General features: G+C 37.0%; 1 protein-coding gene across 2 annotated transcripts in view; it reads right to left on the bottom strand.

Moving 5' to 3' along the window:
* Nucleotides 1–572: 572 nt before the first annotated feature.
* LOC145787362 (inhibitor of growth protein 5-like) overlaps nt 573–15,353 on the bottom strand; it is a 33,921-nt gene continuing 19,140 nt past the window's right edge. For both annotated transcript variants that reach the window (XM_082599091.1, XM_082599092.1), the window contains exons 4-7: nt 14,875–14,970; nt 13,531–13,630; nt 4,393–4,544; nt 573–2,910 (exon numbers count right to left, since the gene is read on the bottom strand). In XM_082599091.1, the coding sequence (XP_082455217.1) occupies nt 2,803–2,910; nt 4,393–4,544; nt 13,531–13,630; nt 14,875–14,970 (456 nt within the window). In that variant the 3' untranslated portion in view covers nt 573–2,802. The remainder of the gene's footprint in view (nt 2,911–4,392; nt 4,545–13,530; nt 13,631–14,874; nt 14,971–15,353) is intronic.

The following is a 15,353-nucleotide window of genomic DNA, read 5'->3' as shown; positions in this document are numbered from 1 at the left end:
CTGGTATTTCACACCGGCACTTGGTTATATCAAAGAGCTGGTCAAGCCAGCCATCGCTGATTGAAATAAGTTTCAATTTCTTGGCACGTTTTCTTGCCACAGCAAACTTGTGAATAAGTTGCTTCAGTTTTGTATGGATACTTCTCAACTCGATAGCAGGCAAGCTGGCTCTTCCCCACAGTTGAACTATGTCATTCATAACTTAAACTACATCTTTGATATCATTGAATCCTGGAGTTTTCTTCAACAATTTAGTGTCTGTATCCATTAAAAGCTGCTGAATATAATGATAGTGCTCTATAACTTCTCTACACGTATCAGAGACTTCACCTCAACAGATCTCAACCATGCCATATCCCTGCTTATATACTGCATTTAAAACTGACCAACTAAATTCAAATTGGAAATTGTTTCTATCCCTTAAGACCCGTATTGTCAGCAAACAATTATCATTGTTGATTTACAAACAATTACCATTGTTATTACCAATTACCGAATTGACGTCACAATGTAGCCTATTGTCATATAGCTCGAAGATTATAGATATGGAATGGATGTAAAAACAATAAAAAAGTGTTTTTCTCAAATACCTTTTTTTCTGAAGCAGATACGACTTTAAACACTCTTAACTAGAGATAGGAAATCGTATATTCTGCATCATTTGATACAAATTCCATACGTCTAGCCTAAGTAGTTTTCGAGATATTGAAAAAACGCGAAAAATCGTGAAAAATCGCGTGGGGCACCCTCAAGATGACGTCATAATGAAAAAATAATGCCAGATTCGTAATCAGCGGCCAAAACTCTATCAGAAAAAAAAGTACTCGTTTTGAAATTTAAAAGTGGTGAAATTTTGAAACACCCTAATGGCCATATTGAATTTATAGGCTATCAGATAATTCAACAATTCTGAGAATAGTCTCATTGACTTCACAAGGTATAAAAACCTAGATATAGACACCAAAACTACATGTTTTGGTCATATGATGACCGAGTTATGGTCAATTTACTGTTTTGTTCAATGGTTTGGCGGCCATCTTGGAAGCTATCTTGAAAATAACCACTTTCCGGAAGTTGGATTCCTTAAGATTTTGAATATGTTAGTACTGACACTCAATACTAATCAAATCAGTTGAAAAACCATTGGTAACTTATTGTAACCAAAAAAGTAACACCAACAACAAACAAGCGACTACAATAAGAAAAAAACAAGCAAAAAATTAATACATGACGTCATTAATAACATAATTTTGTGTCATTTTTATCTCGTGTATTTTGTAGTGGCAGTCAGTCCAAATGTAAAAAAATAACGTATCTAATTGCATAAAAATGCCGTGAAAAGGGCTCAAAATTGACTTGGGGGGAATCCCCGATTTGGGGGTGATCACGTGACCCAAAAAGTTGCGGCACCCACTAAAATTGAAGTTAGATTCATCAACTACAAAAAAATGCAAAAAAACAACGTGTAACACGTTTAGCCTAAAGATGCTCATTTTTGCCCCTAAGGGCCTGCACTACAACACATTTCACCTAAAACGTGTTTTTTATAACAACGTTGGCAGTGTAAACAAATATCATTCGTTTCATGGTCATATTGACGTCACAAAGTGGAAAGTGCTGTGTCCGTTTAAGAGAAAAGTAGCGGTAGCGCGTTACTTTAGCCCGAGTAGCGGGTAGTGCGCTACTTTTAAAGTAGCGGATGCCCACCTTTGGTTACTACAATGTAGCTAACAAATGTCAAGAAAATGACCATAAAAAATGTCAATGAACGGAAAAAGGTGGCAAAACCTTGACAGGTTGAAAACATAGCGATCTATCTTATATAAACAATAAATGTTATTAATACCACAAAAAGTGCTCAATGCAAAGCCAAGCGAATTACATCAAACGCAGTTCACTAAAAACCTTAACAGTCTGTCTCACCTCTACAAGGCCATGTCAACGTGCAAACTGGCGGCCGATGCAATCTCGATTGTGAACTCTGAAGCTATAAATTTACTTTACATCCCTTAGAAATGATAGTATTGAGAATCCAGATTGGGAAAGTGTGATCACTTGATCTCAAATCACTGCGAAACTCCGCGTTTCAAGTTGGTAATTAAGAGAAGCATGAGCTGTAAGGACCAAACATGTGGTTTCAAAACGTAGCGTTGCTGGTTTGTCTGGAACCGCAGTGTTCAATCACAGCGATTTATACACAAGGAACTGGCCAACTACTAATATTAAGTTAAAAATGACAAATCTTTCCCCATTACTAGTGCTGCCAGACGCTTTTGGGATTTCCAGCACAATAAATACCCCAAAAACAATCAACAAATTTACTTAAAAACATTTTATGACGAGATTGTTAAAAATTTGACGATCTTTCAGTTCATGCAGTCGCACAAATGGGAATAAAAACATTTCGACACAAGTCTTCCAGAGAAGTTGACATCTTGGGAACAGATGCATCATGGCAAGAACATTTGATTGATTGATTGAATCTTTATCCTCGGTCTAAGAAAGTTTACTCCCAGGTTCTACCGAAATCTTTTCCTAAAACTGAAAATAAGTTACAAAGTATATTGCTGACGGACAAGCTCAGTGTCCTCAGCAGCAACAAATCTGTGGAACTGCCAGGGTTGAGCTTCCTGAGCTCTCAATCCAAGGAAAAAATTGCTATAATCAAGTTCATAAAAAAAGAAATGCCAACTTGTGTTAAAACATTGGATAGTTTGTGATTGACAGCCACTGTTTGTGCGGCGCCATCCAGTGGCGATCGCGTGACAGCGATGGACGTCAAAAAAGCGCAATCGGTCAAGTTTATTTCTTTTTCTTGTCTCTATCTTCGCGGCACTTTGGGCAGAACCACTTCCCCTTTGGTTTAGTAGTCAAGCCAACACATCCGAAGTGAAACCATTCAATGGGACACTAGTAAACAACAACGAAAATGTCACTGCTGTGGTTAAAAATACAGTACATCAAAAGTAATACAAACTTATTTCCACGTCAAGACGACTCAATGGTGAGCTAGAAAGCAGAGTTGATCGGTTTAAACCGGGGCAGTTTAAACTGGCCGGTTAAAACCTGGTTTAAACCGGGCAGTTTTGACCCCCTATTACTGGTCAAAACCCCTTTAGTGTATGAATCAAATTGCTTTTCAATTGAATTACAAATATTACCCTCCATGTTTAGTAATGATGTTCAACTATATTTTGTTTTGATCAACAATAACCTAAATGCTGGATTTGGAACAAAAAATATTCAATTTCTCTGTTTATTTTTGATATTTCAATCAATTGGTTACCGTATTTTACGGACCATAAAGCGCATCCGATTATAAGGCGCACTGTCAATAAATTGCTTTGATTAAATTTTTGTTCAGACATAAGACGCACCGGGCTATAGAACGCAACGTATTTTAATGAGTATGGGTTACCGTATAAAGCTCATTAAACAAAAATGTGTAATAAATGTAAGCAAGTCACAATAGTACAAAAGAAAAAATGGGCCTAGTGAATATCACAGTTGCTAGTTGCTTTAACCGTAGTTTATTGTGTAAGACGGTGGTTTATTTATATAATAATAGTATCGGTACTGGTATTGAGTGTAGGCAATAAAGCACTACTTGATCCATACATTAGGCGCACCGGCTTATAACGCGCACGATCAATTTATGAGAGAAAAAAAAGGATTTAAATTGCGCCTTATGGTCCGTAAAATATGGGCATTTTAATTATTGAGAAAATTCAAATTCTAAAAATAAGTTTCTGATGAACCAAAAAATGCTTGGTAGAACGATGAACAATTTGCACAGCCAACTGAAGTACAAGAATTTATTCTAACAATTTTTTTTTTTTTATGAAAAACATTTGCCATTAAATTTTGCCTGACAGTTAGTGGCCATTAATGAAAGTTCAGGCGGCCATGGCCGCCAGCTATTTCGAGGCCTGCATATCAAAATGGTCACAACTGCTTAATATTTCCTAAATAGCCCATAGCCCAGATAGCCGACCACGACCATTCACTACATACAAATATTTTTCTGGGTTTTGACCGGTTTAAACCTAGTTTTGACCACTTAGAGATCAACCATGCTAGAAAGAGCCTGAATGTGACCGAATAATGGTTGTCGGTGACCTAGGTTGGTGGTTCCATCTGCATACCTTGCCTGCAATGTTTCAGCTGCTCTACAGTAGGCTATTTAAGAAGTAGGTGACCAATATGACAACTTAACTTAAAATAGAAAAGAAAATCCAGTATCACGCATTTGTCATAAAATAATGAACATTTCAGTTGGATGCACAGCAAAAGCGTTCATTATTTTTTATTATGATAACTTCCGTGTTGCGGCTTAGTTTTGCTCTTTATAGTATAACAAAGTAAACCCTGTATTGAAATAGTAGAACTGACGTCTTGGTTGTCGCAACCGATCATCTCCCCGTAGGACACCTGGTGGCAGAGACAGTATGTTGGCTCGTTGGGATCGACCGGCATGTCCAGTACATCGGTGCATGACTGGTAGGACGATGTGAGTGGGAGAGTCATCAGAGGCTCAGGTGCGGCTGAAGAGAAGTATGGGTAAGTGCATAATACAAACCAACTAGATAATCATACCGAAAATCAAGGCTGAAAAGTAGGGTGTTTCAAAATTTCACTACTTTTAAATTTCAAAACGAGTATATACCTTTTTTTCTGGTGGAGTTTTGGCCGCTGATTACGAATCTGGCATTATTTTTTCATTATGACGTCATCTTGAGGGTGCCCCACGCGATTTTTCGCGTTTTTTCAATATCTCGAAAACTACTTGGGCTAGACGTATGGAATTTGTATCAAATGATGCAGAATATACGATTTCCTATCTCTACTTTTAAAAGAGTGTTTAAAGTCGTATCTGCTTCAGAAAAAAAGTAATTTGAGAAAAACACTTTTTTATTGTTTTTACATCCATTCCATATCTATAATCTTCGAGCTATATGACAATACATTGTGACGTCAATTCGGTTATTGGTAATAACAATGGTAATTGTTTGTAAATCAATAATGATAATTGATTGCTGACAATACGGGTCTTAAGGGATAAAAACAATTTCCAATTTGAATTTAGTTGGTCAGTTTTAAATGCAGTATAAGCAGGGATATGGCATGGTTGAGATCTGTTGAGGTTAAGTCTCTGATAGTCTTGAAAAAGTTACTTGGAAATACATTACCAACGTGTAGAGAAGTTATAGAGCACTATCATTATATTCAGCAGCTTTTAATGGATACAGACACTAAATTTTTGAAGAAAACTCCAGGATTCAATGATATCAAAGATGTAGTTATGAATGACATCATAGTTCAACTGTGGAGAAGAGCCAGCTTGCCTGCTATCGAGTTGAGAAGTATCCATACAAAACTGAAGCAACTTATTCACAAGTTTGCTGTGGCAAGAAAACGTGCCAAGAAATTGAAACATATTTCAATCAACGATGGCTGGCTGGCGAAATTCGTTTTTTTGACGGCGGACAAACGTGTCCGGTCTGAGCAGCTATCTCGGCGGACAAATTAAGTCTCACGGCTGACACACCAGTTTTAGCCGTCGATCGTCATGCTTAATCACTTTATCTTGATGACAATTCTTCGCCATTTCAGAACTATAACTACGGTTTAGAAGGCTTTTTAAAAATTCAGTAAAGTCACTCTGAAAGGCTTTCATCAGACCAATGACTTGCGCTTGAAGAGTCAAAGCGCCGTGTATAGCTGGTCAATACGTCACAACACTGATTAACTTCCACCGAACGAGGTCGTGTGGCTTATTGCGTCACAATGCTCTGAACAGGAGTTGGAAAATTTCTACACCAACGCTACTATTTTCTGCTGTGCAAAGTTTCACAGGCTTTTTTCTGTGTATTTTTGCGTGTCATGTGAGCGAAAGTGAGTTTTCCTTGGGTCTTTTCTTTCTTACTGTAATACCAAAACTTAACAAATTTTGTTGCATCTTGCTGTAATAGCCTACTCGTATTTAATCTAATTTAGTAACCAACCTTGCCGTATCATTATTACTCGGAGATCAAAGCCAGACATTGTGACGTAAACTTGAACTAAATTGCGCGTGATTAGTGTAGAGAAGTACCTGTACTCTTATCGATTCTTAGCGAAGGATTCACCTTTGTTACGCTGATTCAATGTCATCAATTTATATTATAATATATATAATATTTTATATTAATATATTATTAATATAAACATATAGAAACATTATTAACATATATTGATATATTTTCAACCATCATGAACGTTGAAAATAATTTTAGTGTTATGTTAGTTTATAGTTTGTTGTTTTGGTTAAGATACAGCTGAGTGGGATATACTGTATGCTCTTTTATTCCTGATTATACTACTCGTGATTGTTTATGTCAGTGGAATTTTCTTAGCGTGTGATTTTTCCTGGCCAATCTATCTAGGCTCTTTAGTTGCTAATATTTTTTTATAATATTGCGGTGTATTTTACTTAATATGGTGAATAGATGCTAAAGTCATAGAAAGGATCAGGCACTAAGGCACTTCCTCTATGGGCGATCACAAATCTAAACTTCAACGAATCAATAAATGATAATTTCAATCAAACTGATAATTTCATCTCTACTTTGATTAAATGTTTATTATAATTTATTAATAGTTGTACTGATGAGTTCTCTATGAACGAAAACCGGTTCTGCAACAAATAAATTGTAAAATGAAATTGTAATGCTGTGTGGGAGATAGCTAGTCGTCGATGGTATAAAGATTGACTTCGAGCAAAAACTTTAGAGTTTTATGTCATTACTTAATATGGTATTGTATAATATTGACTTAGAACGACTACAGGTTATAAAATCAAATTTAAAAGTAGAAACGCTTTTTAAATTTGAACCCATCCTGCAAATGACGTCACAATATTGTAATTATCATATAGCTCGAAGATTATAGATATGGATATAAAAACAATAAAAAAGTGTTTTTCTCAAATTACTTTTTTTCTGAAGCAGATACGACTTTAAACTCTCGTAAGTATAGATAGGAAATTGTATCCCACTCAGCTGTATCTTAACCCAAAACAACAAACTATAAACTAACATAACACTAAAATTATTTTCAACGTTCATGATGGTCGTCTGCCAATTACAAAGAAACGCACGGAAGCGAGCATCTGTCTTTCCTGCTTGTGATGGGTTATCGATAATCCTGTTGTTAACGACACCTTTTAATTTCCCAATCATCCTTTCCGTCGCTCTGTTGTTGTTCTCAATTTTTTTCCAAAATGTCTCCGGAACATCGCAACACATCATACAAGGAGCAGTTTTGCTCTTTGCAGTAAAAAAGTTTCGAAGTCCGGTGCGATCTCGCAGTAAACTTCTGGCATCTACTGACTGCGGAAACGCTACTGTTTTTACAGCTTCAACGGAATAAGGTGGTACTTCAGAGAAAACGCTTAATGAGATGTTTATTGGTGTCAGCCATTGCAGAGCATGGTCGTAAAAGTACTTCAAAGCGACATCTGCAAGTTCTGAATCGAGGTCTCTGTATGCAAGTAAAAAATTTCGTTGCACAATCATGATACCCGGGGGAAAGCATCAGGTAAAGGCATTCAGGAGCGGAAGGCATCAGGTGAATAAGCAAAAACGAAGGTAGATAGACTGAAACTATGTAAGATACCAATCTAGTAAGTTTTTCTTTTTGGTTACCATCCAGTTTACAGACGTTGAAAATGAACAGACGAAGATATCCGCTTGCTGTTGTAATCCATCGGGCATGGCATGTCGGCTCTTGCTTGTAAACCAAAAGATTTCTCATGTTTTCTGGAACATCCATTACAATAAACAGACATAACTAAGCAACAACACTACATTTAACATTATAAAAACAAAAAACAACAAGCGAACGTTTTCGGCTAGTTAGTTATGTCTGTTTATGGTTTAAAAGAGTTACCTCTCTACCCAAATTGCATCCATTACAAGGTAAGCCAAAGCAAGTAAACACACGTGATCGTTCCTAAACGAATGGTCGTTACTGCCATTTTCTATCTGACTAAAGTATCATTCTGCTTTCTTTCTCAAATGCAGAGCAGCTAATCCTGTGATAGGAACGCTAAGTTTAACTGTCAACAATGTGACTCAAATCAGGCTTTTTGATTTCACTAAAGTGATTCATCAGTGCTCCATCTTGCATTGCTCCAGGTCCCTTCTTTTGCCCTTCGATTTTTGAGATGACATGAGTGAAATATATTTCATTAACATGAAATAATCCAATGTGTGGATGCCTCGACCATGCCGTTCCATGAAGAAATCGGCCAGGCGCTTATTTATACCAGATTTTTTCCCTGTGTTTAATGCAGTAGTATCTGACATAACTGAATATATTTTACTCAAAGTATCCTCACAAATTTGCTCGGTAACACAGTTAAAAATGGTCTGAGAAGTTACCGAAATTCCTTCCAAAAAGTTTTCACAGCTATAACTTTTTCACACTTGACTCCTGTATCCACAAATTGTCCCAAAAAGATGTACCTGTCCATTTTGTTTAAGATTTTTCCATCATAGCATAATTGAATTGCCTTAGCATGTTTCAGCTCTTCCTCACATTGATTTAAAGCTTCAAGTCGACACTGCTCGCGCTTTCGAGGTACAGTTGTTGGCGAAGCAGAAATATTTTTTTCTCCAACAGTTGATCGCTGCAGATCGGATTGTTGGCGAATCGACACTAAACGACGGTCTGCTTTAACACAGTCACTGGTACTGATCGAAAATGAACGTTTTTTAAGGTAAGCTTTTCCTCCTGCAAGATGCTTGGGAGCAGGTTGGTAATCCAGGTCGAAATAGGTTGACGTGTCCCTAACATTATCACTCGTCTCTGCTTCCAAAACATCATCGTTGCTCTCATTAGAATTTATATTTAAATCGAACTGGTGCGGTCTCAACGAATTGAATAAAACTTTAGAATTGGATAGGCCTCCGTTTATTGTAGCTCTTAATTTACTGGATGTGAGGTTCTCAATATCATCTTCCGCCGTGTTGCGTCGCTTGATCTTGATTACACTCTGCAGCTTGTGTATATTAAACAGTGCATCTTTGGATGAAGATAAAATCATTCTTCTATCGGACCTTTGATCTTTCAGAAACATAATTTCTTTTTCTGGAACTCTGTGGTCAAAACTGCAACTACAAATCAGCTTACCTTTATACGTTTGAAATATATCTGGTATTTCACACCGGCACTTGGTTATATCGAAGAGCTGGTCGAGCCAGCCATCGTTGATTGAAATATGTTTCAATTTCTTGGCACGTTTTCTTGCCACAGAAAACTTGTGAATAAGTTGCTTCAGTTTTGTATGGATACTTCTCAACTCGATAGCAGACAAGCTGGCTCTTCTCCACAGTTGAACTATGATGTCATTCATAACTACATCTTTGATATCATTGAATCCTGGAGTTTTCTTCAAAAATTTAGTGTCTGTATCCATTAAAAGCTGCTGAATATAATGATAGTGCTCTATAACTTCTCTACACGTTGGTAATGTATTTCCAAGTAACTTTTTCAAGACTATCAGAGACTTAACCTCAACAGATCTCAACCATGCCATATCCCTGCTTATACTGCATTTAAAACTGACCAACTAAATTCAAATTGGAAATTGTTTTTATCCCTTAAGACCCGTATTGTCAGCAATCAATTATCATTGTTGATTTACAAACAATTACCATTGTCATTACCAATAACCGAATTGACGTCACAATGTATTGTCATATAGCTCGAAGATTATAGATATGGAATGGATGTAAAAACAATAAAAAGTGTTTTTCTCAAATAAATTTTTTTCTGAAGCAGATACGACTTTAAACACTCTTTTAAAAAGTAGAGATAGGAAATCGTATATTCTGCATCATTTGATACAAATTCCATACGTCTAGCCCAAGTAGTTTTCAAGATATTGAAAAAACGGTGGAGTTTTGGCATTTGTATCAAATGATGCAGAATATACGATTTCCTATCTCTAGTTAAGAGTGTTTAAAGTCGTATCTGCTTCAGAAAAAAAGGTATTTGAGAAAAACACTTTTTTATTGTTTTTACATGGTACGTTCCATATTCATAACTTTACCAAAAAAAACCGGAGCAACAGAATGGTCACTCCACAGAACAATTAGCCTTGTGAATTACGTAACAAACAGCTTACTCCGAATCATGTTGATGAGATTGAGACCAAAACTACAATCGGAAATTTCAACAGCACAGTTTTTATTTGTTCCAGACAAAGGGACCACAAAAGGAATTTTTACATTAAAAATGATAACAGAGAAATGTATGTCCGGTTCTTCTGTTTATTTAGAGGATTTTGTATTTTAATTCGACAATATGGTATCTTTTGCATTCTTGCATTTTATCCAGTGTTTACCTTTGAGTGCCTTCCCAGACGGCAAAATCCGTCATTTTTACATTCATTCAACGTCTGCAGACATTGAATCAATGTAAAAATGACGAGTTTTGATGTCTGGGTTCGTTCAAAATATGTGTTTTACATGAAAATAACAGTTTTCATGATTACCAATAGGGGTTAATGAGATGAAGTCTCAGCCAAAACGTGTCAATGAAAAAAAGACAGTTGCCAAATAGCGTTTGCCATAAAAGATGAAGTTAAAACCTAAGTGGCAGTTTAGAGTAAACCTGGGTTTCGGCGTTACATGACCTGAAATTCCTTTGGTTAGTTCCTTCGTTAGACTCTCAGTTGATGTTACTTGATCATGGCAGAGGAATCGATTAGTACGCAGCGCAAAGGTGAGGTTTTTCTACATGATGGCTACATGTTTCAACTAGCTCAATATAGTCCAGACGGGCTTAAGAAATACTGGCGTTGTTCCCGACGTGATGAGAAATGCAAGGCTCGCATCCACACTTGTGTGGCAACAAATCAGGTAATAATGTGTGTTATGATGACTATATTTTGATCATTTGAGAAAATGTGCCAAGAAATGTCAAGTACTTGAATTGTAATAATCGCAACCATTGTTCACCTGCATTGACGTTGGACCTGGGAATGCACCACGGACTGGCCTACCCTAATAATTACAACTGCTTTGATAGTGACGTTGTGCTATTACTTATTACTTTTTGGCAATCTTCTGGCACACTTCTGTTTCGCTTGAAAATCATTACAAAAATGCAAATGTCTAATGCATCCACTGGCGCCGACTTACGGGGTGGCCAGCCACGCCACCCCATAACCTCTATGGCATGATGGCAGCCACCCCGTTTAGGTTACATTACTTACTGCAAATAAATGTAATTTGAACGGACGTTTAAATCTTTTTTTGACCATTGGTTTTCGCTTCAAGTCAACGTAAAGCAAGAGGTGAACCAATACAGTATTGCGAAGAAAATGATTGTTTTTGTCACAAGCATGATACTCGCGTAACATCAAGCAAGCTACGTGAAGATTACGCAACACGTGGCTACGAGTTTTTTCCTTGTTGTTGCGATCGTTTTATTTGTTACTTTTCATAAGTCATTGTTACAATTGTTAGGTTTACAATGGGATTTATTAATCAATAAAATACGATCTTTCCATTGCCTCCCTCAAAAATCTTTTTTGAAAAATTTTAAACTGCTCATAATATCGCTATAAATTATGCCAGCTATAAAATACTTGGAAATAAAATTATCTCGATAATTTATAGCTCCACCTCCTAAATGAATATCTATTTTTAAATTTTATTAAAAAAAATGCAATTTTCGAAACTTTTTGAGTTTTATTTAAAAAGTGCACCTAGTAAAGTAGCAGTTTTAACGTTCTGCAAATTTACACGTTTACATGATTCTATTCGAGGAAAGCTACACCCCCTGCCAATTCCCAATAATGAAAGCAACCTTTTTCAATTAGTCAAGATTTTGCATTTTGAATTATTTTCCGATTTCAATTGGAGTGTACTGTCATCTACTTCTTGCTTTAATTTCTACTTTGTTATCTACTTCATGCAGTAATAATGTAATATTGCGTGTCAATGCGTGACAAATTGTGAGGCGGGAATTTATTGGTCTTACATAGGAGTTGCTTGTTACATCATAGAAAAAATTACGAAAAGTTGTCCTGTAAAAGTTTGAGGAGAGAATTTATTGGTCTCACATAAGTTAGGAGTTGCTTGTTACATCATAGAAAAAATTACAAAAAGTCGTCCAGTAAAAGTTTTCCCCGACATTCCAGTTTTATTCAGCTTAAAGATGCCACCGAAAAAGCGTTCAACTGTCGCAACTGTTTGATCTATTTGCAAGCAATGAAACAAGATCATTAATGCTTCCAAACGTGGTCTGCATTGTGAAAATATACTTATCGTTGCCTTCCACCACCTGCGAGGTGGAGCGATCGTTTAGTAGTGCACTCAGGCGCATAAAAACCTACTTGTGATCTACCATGACGCAACAGCGATAGAACCACATCCTAATTTTAAATGTTTATCAAGCTGAAACTTAACGGTTACAACTTGACCATTGATTAACAGTTGGATTGACAGAGCTGCCGTTCGCAAAAATACTTTTGCCAAATGTTAAATGTCGGAGCGACAACGTAACAATAAAATTCACGACATACTTCCTGTGGTTTGTTGTAAAGTTGCTTTGTAAATAATCGAGCTACAAATCAGGTGTGAAAAGACAATTGCATCTACGAAACACGCTTAGTAAAAAACAAAAACATGCAGTTTGAAAGTTTTTAGGTTGCCATATTGTGCTATCCGCCACCCCGTGCAAAATTAAAAGTCGGCGCCTATGCCGGTGTGATAAATATGATTTATGATCTCAGTGGTTAGGTCTAAACCCCACTCATCTAAAGCTTCGAGATCAAAATACAAAATTCTCTACTGTAAATAAACAGAAGGCGTCGTTGGATTTCGAATTTTGTAATAGTTGAGGATTCTAATATATTCTAAGTTTGCATGCAGACGGCGACGCATGATACATGTCAATTTCATCTGAGCAAACAGTAATAGTTCAAAAATAAATCTAATTCGCTTTTTAGTTTTAAGATCTCAATGGTTAAGTCAAAACCCCACTCATCTAAAGCTTCGATAATTTCAACTATAAAAGAAGTTAAATAATTCAAACATTTTTCGCTAAATTTGTCGGAATGCGAAAGAAACAATGTTGGATTGTGTTGGATTACAGAAGGATTATCGTTGGATTTTCAAAAAAATGCCGAATAGGGAACTAACCGCTAAAGACTGTAGCCCAATAGGGAACTAGCCGAATCGGATCAGCCAAATCGGACTAGCCGAATCGGGCTGTAGCCGAAAAGGGTAATAGCCGAATCAGACTAGCCGAATCGGATCAGCCCAATCGGACTAGCCGAAACGGGCCATTCCGAAATTAACAGCGTAGAGCAATCACTGCTTTGTCATGTGGTAACTAACTTTGTTGGGTTTTTGTGAATGAGGTCATGGAACTTTACAATATACCATGATAGTTATTCACCATGTTAGGAATAGCAGCTTGCAGCGACAAAATCCCGTACATGAAAGGAATCACTGCATGGTCAGGTTAACTTACTTTTCAGCTTTTTCCTGCTTGCTTTGGTCTCGTCATCTGACGTCACTCTTCCTTTTTTTCTTCCTCTGTTCTTTTTGTCATTAGATGGCTCGATCTCCACCTGCAAGCAACCCAACGTGATGCAGTTGGAATCAAAATTAGTGAAAGCACTGTCAGCTCTCTGGTGTGATTACATGGAAAATATGTGACCTGTTCGTGCTGTAACAATCAACACATCCACCTCGGCAGGTGACGCTTCATCCAACGTAACCCCCCAGGTTGGAAACCACTGATGAAAGATAGAGGAAAGATAAAACATGGCCAGTGGCTCTCTATAATGTTTTTGCTCAATCATTTAAAAAAAAGTTTTTAGAGCCCATTTGATATACAGGGTCATCAATAAAATTAACGTTACAAGAGATCCAATTCCAAAACTGGCAAAGGAGGCGAACGTGTCCTATGGTACCATGTTCACAGTTCTCAAGAGGGATTTAAAGATGAGCCCATTCAAACACATGAAGAAACAGTTGCTAAATGCCAATGAATACCATTGAGAAACGTCTCTTCAGAGTCAGAATTCTGCTCTCACGCATTGAAGGAGGAGGCACGCTGCCAAACCTTGTGTTCAGCGATGAGAAGAAATTTGATGTCCAGCATTATTTTAACAGTCAGAATGATCGTGTTTGGTCAAGAGATGGTGATGTGGAACCCCGGCTAGTCACTCGGAGACAAGGGGCGGCATCAATGATGGTGTGGGCCGCAGCCAACGAATCAGGAAGGAGTCCATTAATTTTTGTGGACCAAGGAGTGAAATTGAACCAAGAAAACTACCGAAATGATATTCTTGAGGGTTCATTGTTGCTTTGAGCAAAGAAACACTTCAAAAAATGTAATTGGGCATTCCAACATGATTCTGCCCCTTCACATGGAGCTAAGAGAACGCAAAACTGGATTTCAGCCAACGTGTGGTTCAAAGTTAAAAACATGGTACCGTACATGTTACACAATCACCTCGTTATGGCTACGTCATGTTTAATGTTTCTGATTTTACTGAATGGCTCCTGGTAGTCATCAAATTAATTCCTCTTTTTCATTTCACATGAAAGATTCGGTATAAGTATAAAAATGTGAATTTCAGTTAAGCACAACGTAACAAGCAACATCAAAAAGCGAGTCAAATATCGAACACAATATCTATGATGTTTTGCAGTGTCAGAGTCAGCCAAATGAGCAAAAGTCTACACTAAAGACAGCTCAATATCAAAAAGCCTACAATTGCATCAGTTGGAAAACTTACCCCTTCCAAAAAATTCAGTAAAACAAGGCCATGATCAAATCGTGAACACAACATCCTGAGAGGTTTACCTTTGGAGTTCCGGTGGCGTCTTGAATTGACTTTTCTTTGAGATCAGCTTCAAATCTTGCAAGATCTGAGTCAAGCCTTCTGATATGCTTATCCACCTGAAAAACAATTGCTGTGACTATATCTGTGCAACATTGGCTGTCTAAACCAGGGCTGCTAAAATTTTCCTCGGCCTGGGCTGTATGTTGATATTTGTGAGTCTTGGTCAACTGCATCAATAAATCATACTTTAAATATTTAGTCACACCATTTTAACACGTTGCATTGAAACTGTTAGAAGTCGTAACTTTTGACTTGTAGGCTAAAAAAAGTTTTTTCTTTGGATTAATGAAGCTACAAATCTTCAAAAAATCTGGTATATCTGTCCACAACTGCAAAGTTGTTTTCATTATAAGTGGGTTCTGGAAAACCACAAGATATTTTTTTCACAAGCTATATTTTGGGCATCCTGGTCTAAACGATTTCCCTTGTAAATACTTGT

The sequence above is a fragment of the Aplidium turbinatum genome, chromosome 18 (genome assembly GCF_918807975.1).
Source record: "Aplidium turbinatum chromosome 18, kaAplTurb1.1, whole genome shotgun sequence".
NCBI lineage: Eukaryota > Metazoa > Chordata > Ascidiacea > Aplousobranchia > Polyclinidae > Aplidium > Aplidium turbinatum.
This window is presented reverse-complemented; position numbering and strand designations above follow the sequence as displayed.